At 44.1% G+C, this 16,978-nt stretch overlaps 1 protein-coding gene across 1 annotated transcript in view; it reads right to left on the bottom strand.

Moving 5' to 3' along the window:
* Positions 1-499: 499 nt before the first annotated feature.
* The window catches only part of Popdc3 (popeye domain containing 3), a 30,105-nt gene continuing 13,626 nt past the window's right edge, over positions 500-16,978 (bottom strand). Inside the window, exons 2-4 of the mRNA XM_005368623.3 lie at positions 3,552-4,274; positions 2,059-2,167; positions 500-961 (exon numbers count right to left, since the gene is read on the bottom strand). Coding sequence (XP_005368680.1) covers positions 680-961; positions 2,059-2,167; positions 3,552-4,036 — 876 coding nt within the window. The 5' untranslated portion in view covers positions 4,037-4,274 and the 3' untranslated portion in view covers positions 500-679. The remainder of the gene's footprint in view (positions 962-2,058; positions 2,168-3,551; positions 4,275-16,978) is intronic.

Raw genomic sequence — 16,978 nt, 5'->3', positions numbered from 1 at the left:
CAAACAGCTGCCTCTGCAGCTGAGCGCAGGGACCTGGATGTGCATTCTTACTGTTTGTGGCTGTTCTTTCCACTCAGGTGCTGCCATGCAGTTTTGCTTTCTGTGAGTCGTCTCCTGTAATGGTGACCATGAAGCATAAGCTCAGGACTTGTTCGGAGCAAGAAAGCAGTCTTCAAATCGGCGCGTTGTCGTTTCTTACATTTTTTCTGCTTTTTAGTCACGTCAAAGAACTTCACATGGAAAAGAAGTAACTGCTTCCCACACCGACAGTGGAACTTACAGAGATTCTTGCAAAAAAAGCAGATTCTCGAAGTGGGTCTGTGGACAGTGGCAACCTGCTCTCATGCCGAGAACATTTGCTAAGTGCTTCTCCTGGGCCAATAGTACAAGACAGCATGCTTGAGAAAATATTGGAGAACGTGAAATTGCATTTTCTCAGTTCTGATGTGGAAAAAAAGGGCAAACTGCCCATCACTATTCATCTTCCTATTTCATTATAACAACAAGGAACACAAGAAAATTTGTAAATTTTATTTGCAGTGCAGAAGTGACATTGAATCAAACAGCTGTCAATGACACCTAGACTTTGATTTTAAGTTATAAAAATATCAGTGTGCTAACTGGGCTGGGGAATGATGAAGTCTTTTTCATAGTAATCACACAGCTTCAGGTTTTGATGTCATTTGTTACAGTGTTGTCTGGAATTGTGAAACTGTTCCCTTAGGGGTGATCTGGAAAAGTCTGGACTTGACATTTGATAGTAGTTGGGTAACCGGATATCATAGTGATGTTTTCTTCCAGTGTATACCCTGTCGTTCAAGGCATAGAGTTTATCTGCAATGTCGCTGCCAATCAACACAGAAAACAGGCGGGAGATGTAGCGGTGCTGAGCGAAGAGCAGGTATAGTTTCTTTCTCCTCCAAGACACATACCGACAATCAGTGTCTGCCGTGAGGGTTACCTAAAGTCATGAAGACACATAAACCAGAAAGTGAGAGATTCAAACACAGTTATTAAAGACTTACTTTTATGTGTATGAGTGTTTGGGCTCCATGTATGTATGTATACCACATGTGTGCAGTGCCCAAAGGGGCCAGTACAGGGCGTCAGAACCCCTGAAACTGGAGTTACAGATGGTATAAGCTGCTATGTGGGTGCTGGGAACTGAACCGATGTCTCTGCAAAAGCATCCAGTGCTCTTAACCACTGAACTGTCTCTCTAGCTCCTTCAAACAAGTTCTTCTGCCCCAAATTTTATTTGAATTACTTACTATCCTCTTAGGTTAAAAAATATTACAAAAAATTATTAAAAATTATTAAAATTTTAAAAAAACTCCATGATTTACTTCTTATCTAATCACAATGCTTGCACAGTGCTCCTCTTGATTGTGTCTTGCATTTTTCAGAGCTATTTGATATGAAAATGAAAGCATAGAGCTGGCTAATATCAGAGAAAGACACCTATGAAGATTGCGGACTTTTAACACTAACACCCTTTCTCTAGTACAATATGGAATACTAATACTACTTTTGCATATTTACATGAATTTGAATTTGCATGAACATATAGCATCATAAATGGAACCAACTTAAATGATTATCTAAGCCTACCAATACATGGCAGCTGGAAGTGACAGCAAGTTTAGAAGTAACTGAAGCCCATAAGCATTTTTTAAATTTTTAAAAGTCACTTATTTTGTAGTAAGTACAATTTCTTCTCTTGGCATATTCTAAACTATCATACCCACCGACAGTGTTGAAAGTCAGATCTTAGTTATCACATGTTAATCCCCAGATGTGAGGTTCAACACAGGACATCTAGACAGTAGCCATCAGACTTCTTCCTGCCACAGCTATCCCCATTTTCTTTGTGACTGCGACATCAGTCAGTAGGACTCAGAATTGGGAAGGCCACATGAAGCAAACTGTATCCCAAAGGTAAATATAAATCAAGGCTGTGTTATGTGTTGTTCTATGTGTATGCATGCTTGCTTTAAAACTAAGATTCATCTGTTCAGAAGACTGGGATGTTTGCCATGGAGCCTCTTCAGCCCTCACCTGAAAAATGCCTTCCTCTGTGGGTCTTAGTGAATCCCACTCCGGAGAATCCAGGAACTGAAAAGGGAAGATGTGGTGCAGAAATTCGCCATCAACCGTCACTCTGATCCTAGCAAGACACAAGAATATCTCTTGTAAGGGGAGAAGAAAATGTATACACACTTGGCCGTGTAGTGTGGGGGAATGTCCTTCCAGCCTCTGGTGACTTTTCCATGATGAATTTGGAAGAACCAAATATGGAATGGAGATACTACCTTGGTACCCTAGAAGATCTAGGCACTGATGCTCCTCGCTTAGCATCTGGAATAGTCGTAGGAGAAATTCAGCAAAAAAATCAGCAGGGCACAAGTGGATGTGTTCCGTCCCCCTGGATATTGTGCTTTGGCACAAGACTTGCATGTACTCAGTCAGATTTTCTGATTATGTGGAAGGGGGTTTAAGAGCATAGTGGAGATCTGGTACAACACCTTTGTGAGTCAAGGTTTAATCTTTTCGTTTACATGAAAAACATATTATTGTTTGCCCCCTCAGACTTTTCCAAGGTTAGCATTTATACATTCATACTCTTGAAGCCATCACTTCCACTTCACAGAAGGGGGTGGATGTTAGAAACTACTAAATAAATTTGATAATATAAAATCGAAAGTTCCCAGTTATGTAGAAGAATGCCAGAAGAGTCTACACAAAGTGCTTGTGTCCCAGTGAAGGGTCTATCCGTTCAAGCTGCTTTGTCCTTCTTGACATTCGGTGACTAGCTACAATGCAGCTCCTGCATCCACAGAACTAAACTCATGCACCGGTTTCATGACTTGTGAGCTTTATTTCTAAGATGAAAGACTAGATTATCTCCTGACCCATGTAAACAATGTCCTCTATTCTTTGAATAGTAAAGCTAGGAGGAAATAACTGGGTTCTTTATAATTCTTATCCCTTTTTATTTCATTTTTCTACCAGCTAAAAATGCATTCTATTTAAAAATTAAATGAGTAATAATCAGACTTAAAGATATTTTTGGATAACCAAGAACCAAATCAAGATTAAATACAACTTCTTCTCACAGACGAACTTGCTTACCCTGGGCAGTTGTTTGCAGGAAGTACCAAGTTACCTTATTTTAACAGGTGACACGGACCTTGAAAAAAAAAACCTGGTCCCCAGCAATAAATTAGAATTATTGTATTAATTACTCATGGTCTATGTAACACTTGTAAGAGTTCCTAGCTTCTAAATTACAACAACTCACACTTACTTGGGGAAAGAGAGTTTAAAATTTATGTATTTAAAATTAAATAAATATCTGTATGTTTTATAATTAAATAAAAAAGAACAATGTCCTCTAAATACCCACACCTATAATTCATGTCTCAAAGATTTCTCCAAGTCTCAGGGTGCTGAATGCCACCCAGGACTATCCTGCCTCAAGATGGAAAAATACAGAACAAAGAAACACAGACAACTGCTATAGGGAAGGACGGAGCATGGAGGGTACAAACCTTCCGGAGACAAGCATGGAGAGTCTATCAATGGACGTCTTCCCTTGCATGGCGTAACAGTGTTCCTTTTCCAGAGAAACCACCTCAGAGCTGAGAGCAATCGTTCTAAAGACGGGCAAAGGGATCCCGAGGGGCTTGAAAAGCGAGCTGTACAGCACCTGGAATTCTCGGGCAAACGTTATGCTGTGAACTTGATATGCAATGTGAACAAACTGCATGAAGCAGATCACAAACAGCACAAAATTCCAGGAAAATATGTCAGCAGCGCAGACGTCTACCCATGCCCAGACCGCGGAACACAGGAAACCCAGCCCCAGCAGACTGAAGACGTAAAGGAGCCCGAAGAACCCACTGCCGCCCATAAAACCTACTACAAACAAGATACTGGCGAGGTGGTAAATGGCGCCTTCGGCCTCTTGCTTCCAGGCCATGCAGACTGGGTGCTCAGCCACCAGGCTCTTCCACAAACTTGAATTTTTTTCCATGGCTGTACTCTCTGCTTCCCTTGTCAGTTCACTTTAGATGACACTGAAGCCAGCAGCGGAGTCCTTTGCTTTTCCATCACTGAATGCTGCTTACTCCTCACAGAGCAAGGCATGCTGAAGCTGGCATGACGAGGGGTTTAGTGGGCACAGAGCCTAAAATCTACGGATTCAGTACCAGTTTCCTTAAGCTCATCTGGGCTCCTGATTTAGACCAAGTCCTCAAAGATTTCGCTATTTCCTGTGTAAGAGAAAAGGACAGAAGATGATCTAATTGAGCAAATAGAATGAATGGTGCTTTACTTAATGAATCAACAGCATTACTTATGCAAATTGACTTCCTATTGTTAGGAAATCAGGATGTTTTAGGCACAGATATTAATTAAATTTCTAATAAAAGCATATTTACTACAATTGGCTAGCTATTTCTTTTTTTGTTAATGTATTTTTCTTTTATGTGCATTGGTGTTTTGCCTGTATCTATATCTGCATGAGGATGTTGGATCCCATGTAACTGGAGTTGCAGACAGTTGTGAGCAGCTATGTGGTGCTGGGAATTGAACCCATATCCGCTGGAAGGGCAGACAGTACTCTTAATCATTGAGCCATCTCTCCAGCCCCAGCTAGTTACTTCTTCATCAGGGTGTGCAGGTTTAGTTTTTGCAAACTAGAGTCTGGTGCAGGAGAATTGTCTGTATTCTGTCAATCATGTTTTAAATAGACGCTGATTGGCCAGGCAGGAAGTATAGGCAGGTCAACCAGATAGGAAGTAGAGGTGGGGTGATGAGAACAAGAGAATTTTAGGAAGGAGGAAGCCCATTCCCCACAGTCCAGCCCAGACCACCAAAGAAGCAAGATGTGACCTGCCCCTGAGAACGGACCTTAATTGAGTAATTGCCTCCATCAGATGATGGAAGGCAAATTTGTGGGGCATTTTCTTGGTTAGTGATTGATGTGGAAGGGCCCCGGGGCCACTATGGATGGTGCCAGCCCTGGGCAGGTGGTCGGGAGTTATATGAGAAAGCTAACTCAGTAAGCCGTGGGGAACAAGTCAGTACCACACTCCTCCATGGTCTCCTTCAGCTCTTGGCTCTCAGTTCCTGCCTTGAGCTCCAGCCCTGAGTTCCCTCGATGATGGACACTAACTGTGAGGTGCAATGAACCCTTTCCTCCCCAAGTAAAGTTTCAGTCATAGCAACAGGCAGCAAACTAGGATGCTAGGTGACTAAATGCTTTATAGTCAGCTCGTCTCTATAGCAGTGGTCCAGAGTAACTCAGAATCACATGACACAGTGACTGAATTGGAGCGTCACAGATTTCCCCCATATTAAATATAATGCATTTCAGATACTGAATAAGGATCACTGAGGGCAGTTCCCAGGGATGTGTATTTTGAACAAGCTCTCCATGTAATTATGATGAACCCGTAGACCTTCCAAGCTCCTCCTCTCTTGAGGGATACTGTCTGGATGCTACAGTATTTACACTTTATAGATGAAAAAATTGGGTCTCAGAGGAGCCAGGGTTACATCCAGGGTACGCAACGGTCACAGCAGAGCAGGACTTCATCACAGGGTCCCTGTGCTGGATCCAGTCACATGGTCTTCCTTGGAAGAGGGTTTAAACCTGACCTTATAAGGGCCCCAAATAGCCAGGCGGTGGTGACATAATGCAAGTCTTTAATCCCAGAATTCGGGAGGCAAAGGCATGTGGATCTCTGTGAGTTTGAGGACAGGCTCCAAAGCTACAGAGAAACCCTGTCTTGAAAAACAAAAAAAAAAATAAAAACAAAAAATAAAAATAAGGCCCCAAACAAACCAGGAAACATAGGAAACGACAGATCTGTAAGAATGAATAATAGTTTGTGAACTGTTTAGTAAGATCTAGATAATAGTATAGGACAGCATAATTTTTCTGGATCAGTGGTTCAGGTTAACATCAAATCCATATAAATACTTATTAATTCCCATTACTTAAACATTTACCAGATGGCCAATGATATTGTTGACTGTGCACCTCTACTCAAGTATTCTCCACTCTTTCAGCCACGTTGTAAAAATGCTAACATGGGCCCTGGGTCTGGAGAGAACTGGGCATGTTGATGGACGTCCGGGATCTTTCATCCCACCACTTCCTCACTGCTGATGGCTCCATTGGGAAGGGTCCTCTAGGTTGAGTCATAAAGAACACTAACACGCAAGAACCTTGAACGTGGATGCTGTATGTACTGTCTTCTGGGACACCTGTTAAAGTCCCACGTATCACAGCTGTGTCTTGGAGGAAAGATCAACTCCACACACAGAACCGAACATGTCTTACTGAGTGGGAAGGCACAGGTCAACACTCACGGAACCAGAGGCTGAATTGAAGGTTCCACTGCTGTTGGCGCGCCTCAACCTGAACCTTTTCTCAAGTAATGAGAGCCCCGCCAGGCGAATCAGAAAGAAGGAAGGAGAGAAAGAGGAAGGAGGTGGGCAAGAACGGACAAAGGGCTTAGTAGATACACACCTTAGAGTGCCATTGGGATTTTCTCTTGTTTCAAAAGGCATTTCAAGCATCTCACAGACCTAGTCGATCTGTGAGACCCACGATGGGCAAGCCGACCGGCATTCTGAGCATGCTCAGCTTCTGCTCTTGGAAAAGCAACACACGCAATTCTCTACTACTCGGGCTGTCACAACAAGGAACAGCTTTTAAAATGCAAGGATGAGTGAGAACTGCAAATACCAGCCTGCAAATGTCACTCCTTCTGTTCTACTTTTAAAACCGGGATTCTCAACCCAGCCACGAAAACCAATATGAAAAGAATTGCTAGAAGGTCTCTGAACTGTGGTTTGAACTTCCTTAAAAATTTATAATCCTCAGCAAAATGTTAAGATGATCTTGGTAAGAAAAAGGCCATGTAAAACACTTATAGTGATTCAGAAGGGAGCACAGGGGAGTCTCCCCCTTAAGATACTTGCCTTGGAGGATATGTCCGGGTCTCTGTGTTCCAGAAGTTGATCCAGCATGGTTCTAGGAGGAGCTGTGCTTCCGGCCTACTTCTGTCGCATTAGAGTTCCTACCAGGACTTCTCTCCGTCCTGGACACAGGACTGCTGAAGCATTTTGACTTGCCCTGATTGAATTACTCCACACCCACCCTGGTGTGTTTTTATCCAGTCACCACAACAGATGTACTTTATTAGAAGAGGAAGAACTGACAGGAGCAGGTGATGGGCAGGAAAGGGCCTCTGCCATGTGTCACTATCGCTCTGATGGCCGAACATGATTCATCTGCCAGCTGCCTGACTCACAGACCCCCAGGCCTTGCCATGTTGTGTGTGAATAACTGCGGAGACGCCCAAGTACAAGGAACTTGTCTTGCTCACTAAGCTACAAATGGTGGAGACAAAGTCTAGCAAACTAACCAAGTACTTCCAGGTTTATCCAGTTCTGTGAATTGTAAAGGAATAAGATGCATAAGAGGATAAGAGCATCCTCAGTGGCAGGCAGGATAATTCTGGTGGCACACTGATGAAGATTAGCCCAGACCTGCACATAGCTGCTTAGAGCATTCACATTTATTATCTCACTGCCTAAGGGACACAGAATCTAAACCATCATGTAGGCATGGGGAGCTGGACACAGCCTGCTGAAGTCCCTGGGGAGCTGGGCACAGCCTGGTGAAGTCCCTGGGGAGCTTGGCACAGCCTGGCAAAATCTTTGGTGAGCTGGGCACAGCTTGGTGAAGTACCTGGGGAGCTGGGAACAGCCTGGTGAAATCTCTGGGGAGTTGGGCAGAGGCTCGTGAAGTCCCTGGGGAGCTGGGCACAGCCTGGTGAAGTCCCTGGCTGCAGGTGAAAGGGAAGTTAGTCACATTCTGTAGCATGGATGCTCCAGTGTGTTAGAGTGTAGGGAACAGGTCTGCCAGGAAACTAAAGCACCTCTCAATGGATGTTTGAGACCTGCTATATCTGCTTATACTGCTCAATCCATAAGTCTGCTTCTGGAGACACAGTCAGTCACGAAACCATTTGCTGTGTTATTTAATGTTGACTGATTCTTCCCCTAGGATCTGAAATTCTAAAGGGCAGCAGGGCCAGAGACAGATGTTACTGTGTGCCTGACCCCTGGCAGCAGGGCCAGAGACAGATGTTACTGTGTGCCTGACCCCTGGAATCCAGGCCAGAGACAGATGTTACTGTGTGCCTGACCCCTGGCAGCAGGGCCAGAGACAGATGTTACTGTGTGCTTGACCCCTAGAATCCAAGCCAGATACAGATGTTACTGTGTGCCTGACCCCTGGCATTCAGTGCGTGTTGGTTGAATATGCTGGGATATTCCAGTCCTAATGTGGAATGTTGAAATACCTTCTGTTTGCCCTACGGGCACAGACACAGGGTAGAGCCCAACCTCAGAGACACTTCAGCACAAACATACTGATGAGTTGGGGAATCTCTCCCCACCCCAAACATCTGGACCAACCCCAAATTCACAGGGAATCCTTGGCTGTGCCCAATCTTCAGCTTCTTAAGAACATTTCGTTCCTGCTATGATTAAGATAACAACTAGCCTGGTACCAGTGCTATTGAGTTAGTGTGGATTGCCAAGCAACCCACAAGTTCAAAATTCCAATATTCTACTCATTAATTAAAATCAGATCCCAACTTCAGTATGTGTTCCATATGTCAAGTTCTCAGTTTCTTTAGCTGTCTTTTTTTTTCTACTTATCCTCAAGATGGTACATTTACTAAGTACCTATGTGCCAGGCAGATTTTTAAAAACAATCTCTCAGAACAACCCTGTGAGACAGGTAATTTTATCTCAATTTTACTGATGAGAATTTTGAAATTCAGAGAAGATACCTAAGTTGTTCAAGGTCAAACTGCTCAAACGTTACTTGCATTCCTTACCACACCAGTCTGCCGCTGCCGCACATCACCAAGACTTAGAAGCCACTGCTCTCACTCTGCCCTCTGTTCTTGATGGGAAACCAATAAGCAGGGGAGCACCATCTATTCTTTCTGCTTTAAGTGGCACCAGAAACTTTGGTAAGGTGGCAACTCCAGAAATCCCAATAGGCAGGATGATGAATTAGAGGCCAGCCTAGGCTACACAGTGGGACTTGGTCTAAAAAGTAAATAGTAAGTAAACAAGCAGTAGTAGCCCTCCCCCATCCCAGGTATACTTATGACCTCCCCATCCATGGGCTTTTGACCAGGTTTCTAGTACAAGGCATGAATTCCTTCCTGTTAAGCAGACCTCAAATCTAATCAGAAAGCAGTTGGTTACTCCCATAACTACAATACCACTATTGCACCAGTGGGCACATTTTGCTTGGCAGGTCAGTATTGTGCCTTGCAGTGTTGACAGCTGGATAAGACAACTGATGACTCTTCTACCCCAGCAGCCTGTACATTCCATGGTCCCTTCCAGCAGGGAGGAAGCTTTCAGCTCAGTTTCAACTTAATTTTTCTGTGTTCTATAACCAAAGTGTATGGCATCTTCAGCAATAGGGTCTTGTTGTCCAGGTCTGGGGCATAACTAACAGCAATGGTAATAGTCTGCATTGCTTTGGGGGCTTCTGGGGTCTCCCCTGGTCAACAACTCAGAAAGATTTGTCATGTCTATCTGTAGGATATTCCTTTCACAACATATAGCTACAGAAATGGCATTATCCACCCATGCAGGGTACTTCTGTTCAAATCATGTGTGTATGATGGAGGAAGGTCATTGGTTAAAAAAATAAAGAAACTGCTTGGCTGGCCCTCATAGGTTAATACATAGGTGGGAGGAGTAAACAGAACAGAATGCTGTGAGGAAGAGGAAGTGAGCTCAGACTTGACAGCTCTCCTCTCGGGGGCAGACACCTCAGAGAGACGCCATGCTCCTCTCTCCTGGGGCAGGCACACACGATGAAGCTCCGACCCAGGAAGGACGTAGGCTAGAAGCTCCCTGGTAAGCCACCTCATGGGCTACAACAGATTATAAGAAATGGGCTAGTCCAGGTGCGAGAATTAGCCAGTAAGGGCTAGAGCTAAAGGGCCAAGCAGTGTTTAAATGAATACAATTTGTGTGTTGTTATTTTGGGGCATAATCTAGCAGGCAGCCGGGGGCGGCCGGGGTGCTGGGGACGCAGCCCCGCCGCTCGTATTACTACATGTGTATATGTGTGTGTGTATGTGTGTGCACCACTGCACAGATGCGGAAGTCAGAAGACGACCTCAGGGCTTGGTCCTCCCCTTCCTTGTATGAAACAGAGTCCCATTGTTGTTCTCTGTAGCATATACAAGGCTGGCTGGCCTGTGAGCTCCTGGGAATTCTGTCTCTGCCTCCCACTCCACTGTAGGAGCGCTGTGTTTACAGATACACACAGATGCATCTGGCTTTTATGAGCTTTGGGGATTCAAACTAAATCCACTGAGCCCTGGTTTTTCTTAAATTACACATCTTAATTAGCCTACAAAGTATTAGGTTTCTGTATTTTTTTTTCATGTGTTAGTTCTGGCTGACCTACCCCACACCCTCTCTCACCTTTCTGCCATTTGTGTTCCTCTCATCCACCTTCACGTTGCCGGTGTACTACTGTCCCCCACGCCAAGCCCTGCCCTCCTCTAGCTTCCCAGCTTCTGCAAACACACAAGTCTAGGAGAGAACCTACTACTGTTGTTTTGCTAAGCGGACATATTATCAAGTTGCCTTCTAAATATTATGTTTATATCCGTGGATTAAGGCTCTCAGCCTCAGCCAAGGATGCTTGTTCTCACAGTGAGCAGTGGTTAATGCAAAGACTTAGAAACCATGAGGCAGTATGGCAGGGCTGTAAGTCTTCCAAAGCACTCACAACAGAGTCACCTTGACGGCCAAACTGCCAACTCTGTCCTTCTCTTTCTAGCAAGCTCCAGGGCGATTCTTAGGCACCCTAATGTTCGATGATTGACATCTGAATTACCCTTATTTGTTTAGACTTATCAGCTTGCTTATCAGTTTGGTCATTCCAGAAGGACTTACTGCCCTGCCCTGCTGCCTCCTGAGTGCTACACTCTGGGTTCCCAGCTGTGTCTCTGTGGGAGGTGTGCTGGCTATAGTTCACCAGCTGTTGACTGGGCTAGCCAGTACGTGTTTCTATTCACTAGGGCCCTGGTCTCACTGTGCCTGAAAGTATTGTGGGATTTTTAACCTTGTTTTCTAGCGGATAAGTCAAGGGATTGGGCAACACATTACGAGTCCCTGTAATCTGAAACAAGTGACTCAGAGTAATATGGGATGAGATGGTTCCAAGCACTGGTCAAAACGTAGTGCTGACTTGCACAGCTGACCCAGGATCTCATTAGGTCTGTGCTTGTGCCAACTTCAAAGACTGTTAACAGGCCTGCTACATGCTCCAGCTGAGGGGTGTTTTCAAGATCTTCTTGGGGATTTTGATAGGCCATTAAGGTGAAGAACTATGCTTAATCCAAGATGGGGAAGAAGGGAACCAGAACATTCTGCAGAGAACAATGGATTTTAATCTGCATTTTAAAGGAAATGTCAAGGCCCACATTCTCCTTCTTTGCTGCTAAGATTTGGTTCTGAGGTGTCCACACAAAGACCAAGTCCCCAGCTTGGTGCTACCAGGGTGGTGGCTGAAACTTCAAGAGGTGGGACAACGGAGAAGTTTCCAGCTATGGGGGCATGCCCTTGAAGGGGGTGTTGGCATCCAGCACTTGCCTTTTTTTTTTCTGTCTGGCTACAAGGAGGTGAACAGCTTTGCTTCAGCACATCCCTCCTACCAAGCTGCTTCACCACAGACCCAACAACAAAAGCCCTGGGGCTGAAGAGATGATTCAACAGGCAAGAGTGCTTGTTACTCAGTCATGAAGACTATATCAGCTACCTTTCTATTGCTATGATAGCACACCGTGGCCAAGGCAATGTTTACTTCGGGGTTCATGGTTCCAGAGGGTTGGAGCCCGTGCCTATCATGGTGGTAAGAAGGGCAGCAAGCTTGCTGGTATGGTGCTGGACAGCAGCTGAAAGCTTATATCAGGAAGCAGAGAGAGATAGCTTGGAGGGCTTTTGAAACCTTAAAGCCTACCCTGAGTGACACACCTCCTCCTCCAAGGCCACACTTCCTAATCCTTCCCAAACAGTTTCACCAATTGAGATCAAGTCTAGACATAAAAGCCCATGGGGGGCCATCCCACCTAAATCACTACAGGTGCAAGGTTTGCATCCTGGAGCCTATATTGGATGTGGTAGTTTGAATGTAATTGCTCCCCCATAATCTCATAGGGAGTGGCACTATGAGGAGATGTGACTTTGTTGGAGGATGTATGTCACTGTGGGTGTTGAGGTTTCTTATGCTCAGGATACTGTCCAGTGTCTCAGCCAACTTCCTGTTGCCTGAAAGTCACGATGTAGCCAGCACCGCATCTGTCTCCATGCTGGCATGCTCCCTATCATGATGACAATGGGCTGAACCTTTGAAATTTTAAGTAAACCATTCCAATTAAATGTTTTCTTTCTAAGAGTTGCTGTGGTCATGATGACTCTTCACAGCAATAAGAACCCTAGCCTTCACTGGTACCCCTTTCACACACACACACACACACACACACACACACACACACACACACACACGTTCAATCATATAGTCACAGAGATACATGAGTACAGACATAAATAAAATAAATAATTTTTTAAGATAGGGTCTCATTTTATAGTTCTGGCTGGCCTGAACCTGACCTGACTATGTAGACTAGCCTGGCCTCTAGTTCATGTAGCTCTTTCTGCCACTGCCTCTTGAGTGCTGGGATTAAAGGTATGAGCCACCATATCCAGCCACCAAAAAATAAATAAATAGAAAGGATAAGCCAACCTCAGACTGAACTCTCCAACATTGTGAATGAACCTCCCCTCTTTATAATTTGGTCACTCTTATGCCTGCCACAGTAAAAGAAAGCCAGCACAAGTGTTTCCATTTTTCTTCTTTGCTAGGCAAAGGAGGTGTTTTTGTTCCTCACGCTGATCATTCTAAAAGAGCCTAAGACTTGTGGATATTTCATAGTAAGTAAATTCACAGGTACTTGCTAGGTTGTAGCTATTTTAAGGTCTTTTAAATTTTTTATTTTTCATCTTATGAGTATGATTTATTGCCTGCATGTATATTTGTGCACTATGTGCATGCCTGATACCCATGGATGTCAGAAGAGGGCCTCGGATTCCCTGAACTGGAGTTACAGACAGTCACGAGTCTCCATATGGGTGGTTGGAACTGGATTCTCTAAATGTTCTTAACCAGAGTCGGGACTACGGGAACTGTGCTGGGAATGGGCAGCTGTTAGCCACATAAACGCAGCACAGCTAGGGAGAATGCATTGTTCACAATGGTTCAAGACAGTAGAGAAATGAGAATGTGTTGCTCATCATTCTTACTGATTGCAGTTCGAAATGAGAGTGCTTTGGAGATAGTGAGTTAAACAAAATCTACCATTAAAGCTATTTCCACCTGTTCTTTTTTTTTTTTAGTGTTCAAAGTGTGTTTTATTATTTTCTTTTAATTTATTTATTTATTAAAGATTTCTGTCTCTTCCCCGCCACTGCCTCCCATATCCCTCCCCTCCCCCAATAAACTCCCCCTCTCTCATCAGCCTGAAGAGCAGACCGGGTTCTCTGCCCTGTGGGAAGTCCAAGGACCTCCCACCTCCTTTCCACCTGTTCTTAAATAAATGTTGCCACTGGAAAAGTTAAAGATCATGTGTGTGTTGGGAGGGGCGGGGTGTAGACAAGGCTCAGTTGTTAAGCTCACTGGCTGCTCTTCCAGAGAATCTACGTTCAGTTGCCAGCAGCCACATGATGGTTCACTACCATCTATCCCTAAAGTTCAAGGGGATGTGACATACTCTTCTGACCTCTGCGCGGAATACACACTCATGGTGCATGGACATATGCAGGCAAAGCACGTAAAGGTAAAAATAGTAAAATCTTTGTAAAAAGATGTTGCTTGCATTCTATTTCTATTGAACAATGTTGGTAGGGAGTCTCTTTAGTAAGAAGGGGGGTAGAGAAACTTGGCAAGATGCTGGCGAACAGTGCATATGTATAATGCATTAGCATAGAAGTATGCAAGAATCATCCAAGATCATGGAGAGAGCTGACAAAATGTGAAAGATGTTGGCTACAATATTTATGCGCCACAGGCAATCAGTTGCTAGCCAAGGCATTGGTGTCACCGTCTAGTTTCTGCTTACAGGAATGGCCAACACAGAGGCTATAGGCCCCTCTAATCTACCAAGGGAAGCATAATTTTTCCTTTTACATTAGGAGAGTTTCACTTGTTCAAGTAATTATAATACTACTTAATTTTTTCATTCTATAGTCTGATGATACTTCATCAAATGCATGAATATACTGAAATCAGACATCTCTGTGCCCTCCAGGGTTTGAGAGGGCTCACATCAGCGACGGCTCTCCCTTAGGGCATGGAGGAGACCCTGTCCTGTCACTCTGCAGGCTGCACCGTGCATGGAGGAGACCCTGTCCTGTCACTCTGCAGACTGCACCATGCATGGAGGAGACCCTGTCCTGTCACTCTGCAGACTGGGATGCACCTTTTATCTTCCTCACTAAGCAGTGTGTAATATCCCTGAAAACATCACACTTTCTCCGATCCCTACATCACAGAGGGCATTCATCCCTGATTATCTGAGCCATGACTGTCTTCACATTTTATCACACACCTCAAAGATTCATCTGACCTCCCCATCCCTGTGCATGTTCTATGTAGTTCCTCTATATAAACCCTCAGTATCTGCACCCCCATCCCTGTGTGTGCTCTATGTAGCTCCTCTATATAAATCCTCAGTATCTGCACCCCCATCCCTGTGTGTGCTCTATGAAGCTCCTCTATATAAACCCTCAGTATTCACCCTCCCCATCCCTGTGCGTGCTCTATGTAGCTCCTCTATATAAATCCCTCTATATAATTCCCACTTTTGGAAGATGAGAAGTGGTGAGTGGGATGAGATAGATGTCTGCTTAATTAGACGTTCTATGGGAAACGATGGTCAAACAGTCCCTCTTGTGACTGTTACGTGGCACTCAATTAGAAGACTAAAGGAGGGGTGAGGGTCAGAGCTATGCTCCTGTGGAACCAGAGAAAGGCAAGCATCCAGGTTGCGATCGACCTGAAGAGTCTCTATGAGATAAAAGACCTGAATCAACAAGACAGTGTGTAAGGTTATTAAGACCTTAGTCCTATAGTCACAGGGAGACATAAACCTCCAATTGTCTGAGAGTTTGTAAGATGGCATTCCAAATGAGAAAATGTATTCGCCCTATGGACTGCAGATCGGTGAGGCCGTGGGCTGAGGATCCTGGACTCCTGACCTACAGCAACTAAAATAATAAGGGTGTGCTAAAAAAACAGTGTGTGTGTATGTGTGTGTGTGTGTATGTATATATGTGTGTGTGTGTGTATGTATATATATATGTGTATAGTTAGTTAGTTAGGGAAGAAAGGGGGTTTATTTGGCTTATACTTCCACATCACAGTTCTTCATCAAAGGAAGTCAGGACAGGAATTAAAGCACAGCAGGGACTTGGAAGCATGATTCAGAGATCATGGAGGGGTGCTGCTTCCTGCTTTGCTCAACCTGCTTTCTTATAGAACCCAGGACCACCAGCCCAGGGATGGCCCCATACACAATGTGCTGGGTCCTTTCTCATTAATCACTAATTAAGAAAAGGTCCCACAGCTAGATCTTATGGAAGGAGGTATTTTCTTAATTGAGTTTCCCTCCTCTTAGATGACTTTAGCTTGTGGCAAGATGACATAAAACTATTTAGCACTATGTGTGGAGTGTGTGTGTGTATAAGGTATATATTGGCACATACAAACACACACACACATATCAACAGAAAGCTAATCACACAGAGTTAAGAACTGTCACTATACATTAGGCCTTTCATTAATGTAATACTAGTATTTATGGCACAGGATACTCGATCCCCACTACTTTTAAGTCAGGAGAATATGATCATTTCTCTGAAGCATCTGGAAAATGAGGCACCAAGAGGCACTAGAAGTTGCTTCCCAGAGCACTCTTCACAGAACCAGGAAGCGTCTGCACTGTCAAAGCACTTCCGGAAGAATTATGGTGTATGTATACCAATCTTGTGATATGCACATACCATTCAAGACTTGAATTCTTGGATGACTGTCAGTTCAGTCGGTCCTTTGTAAACTCAGCCTCATAGATAAGGCAAAACTATTTGATGTTCAACACACACCCAGAGACCAGCAGTCAAAATCTGGTCTATAAGAACACACAACAAGCAACTCTAATTCTTCAATGTGTACTACCCTAACCAATAGAGATTACTGTAAAAACAGATGACCAATGAGAAGTTAATGCAGGATCCAGGGGCCTCCTTCTTTGCCCTTATATGCTATTGACAGGATGTCTTATTTATTAAGCACTTACTGTGTGCTCAGAACTTGAGGATATTAAAATAGGATATTAATTAATCTCTAAAAGTTTTTTGAAGTAGTTTTCTTGTGAGGTGAGGAGTTTGAACAGGTTACCTCAGGATATGCAACCCATAGAGCCCAGAGTCAACCCTATGCAAGTGGCTGCCAGTGTCCGTTCCCTTGCCTTGACACAGCGCTCCATGGATGGTCTGAATCTGAGTACTTGGACTTGCTAGGACAAACCCTGTTTGCACCCTTCAGGATTAGATTTGAACACTTTAAATGTCTGGTTATGAAACCACAGATTTTGAGCCACAAAGGATGAGAGGGTGAACTCAACAGTTCAATTATTCAATCCAATAATTAACTAAAACAACAACAACAAGATCTCCTTCCTCACCATGCCACGTAACTGAACAGCTGTTGTCTCTTTATGTTTGGCTTCTACATTCTGCAAATGAGAACCCTTGCCTTTTTTGCTTATAACACATAGTTATTTTGCCAGAGAAG

The sequence above is a fragment of the Microtus ochrogaster genome, unplaced genomic scaffold, assembly GCF_000317375.1.
Source record: "Microtus ochrogaster isolate Prairie Vole_2 unplaced genomic scaffold, MicOch1.0 UNK37, whole genome shotgun sequence".
NCBI lineage: Eukaryota > Metazoa > Chordata > Mammalia > Rodentia > Cricetidae > Microtus > Microtus ochrogaster.
The sequence above is the reverse complement of the archived record's forward strand: the minus strand, read 5'-3'. Positions and strand labels throughout refer to the sequence as shown.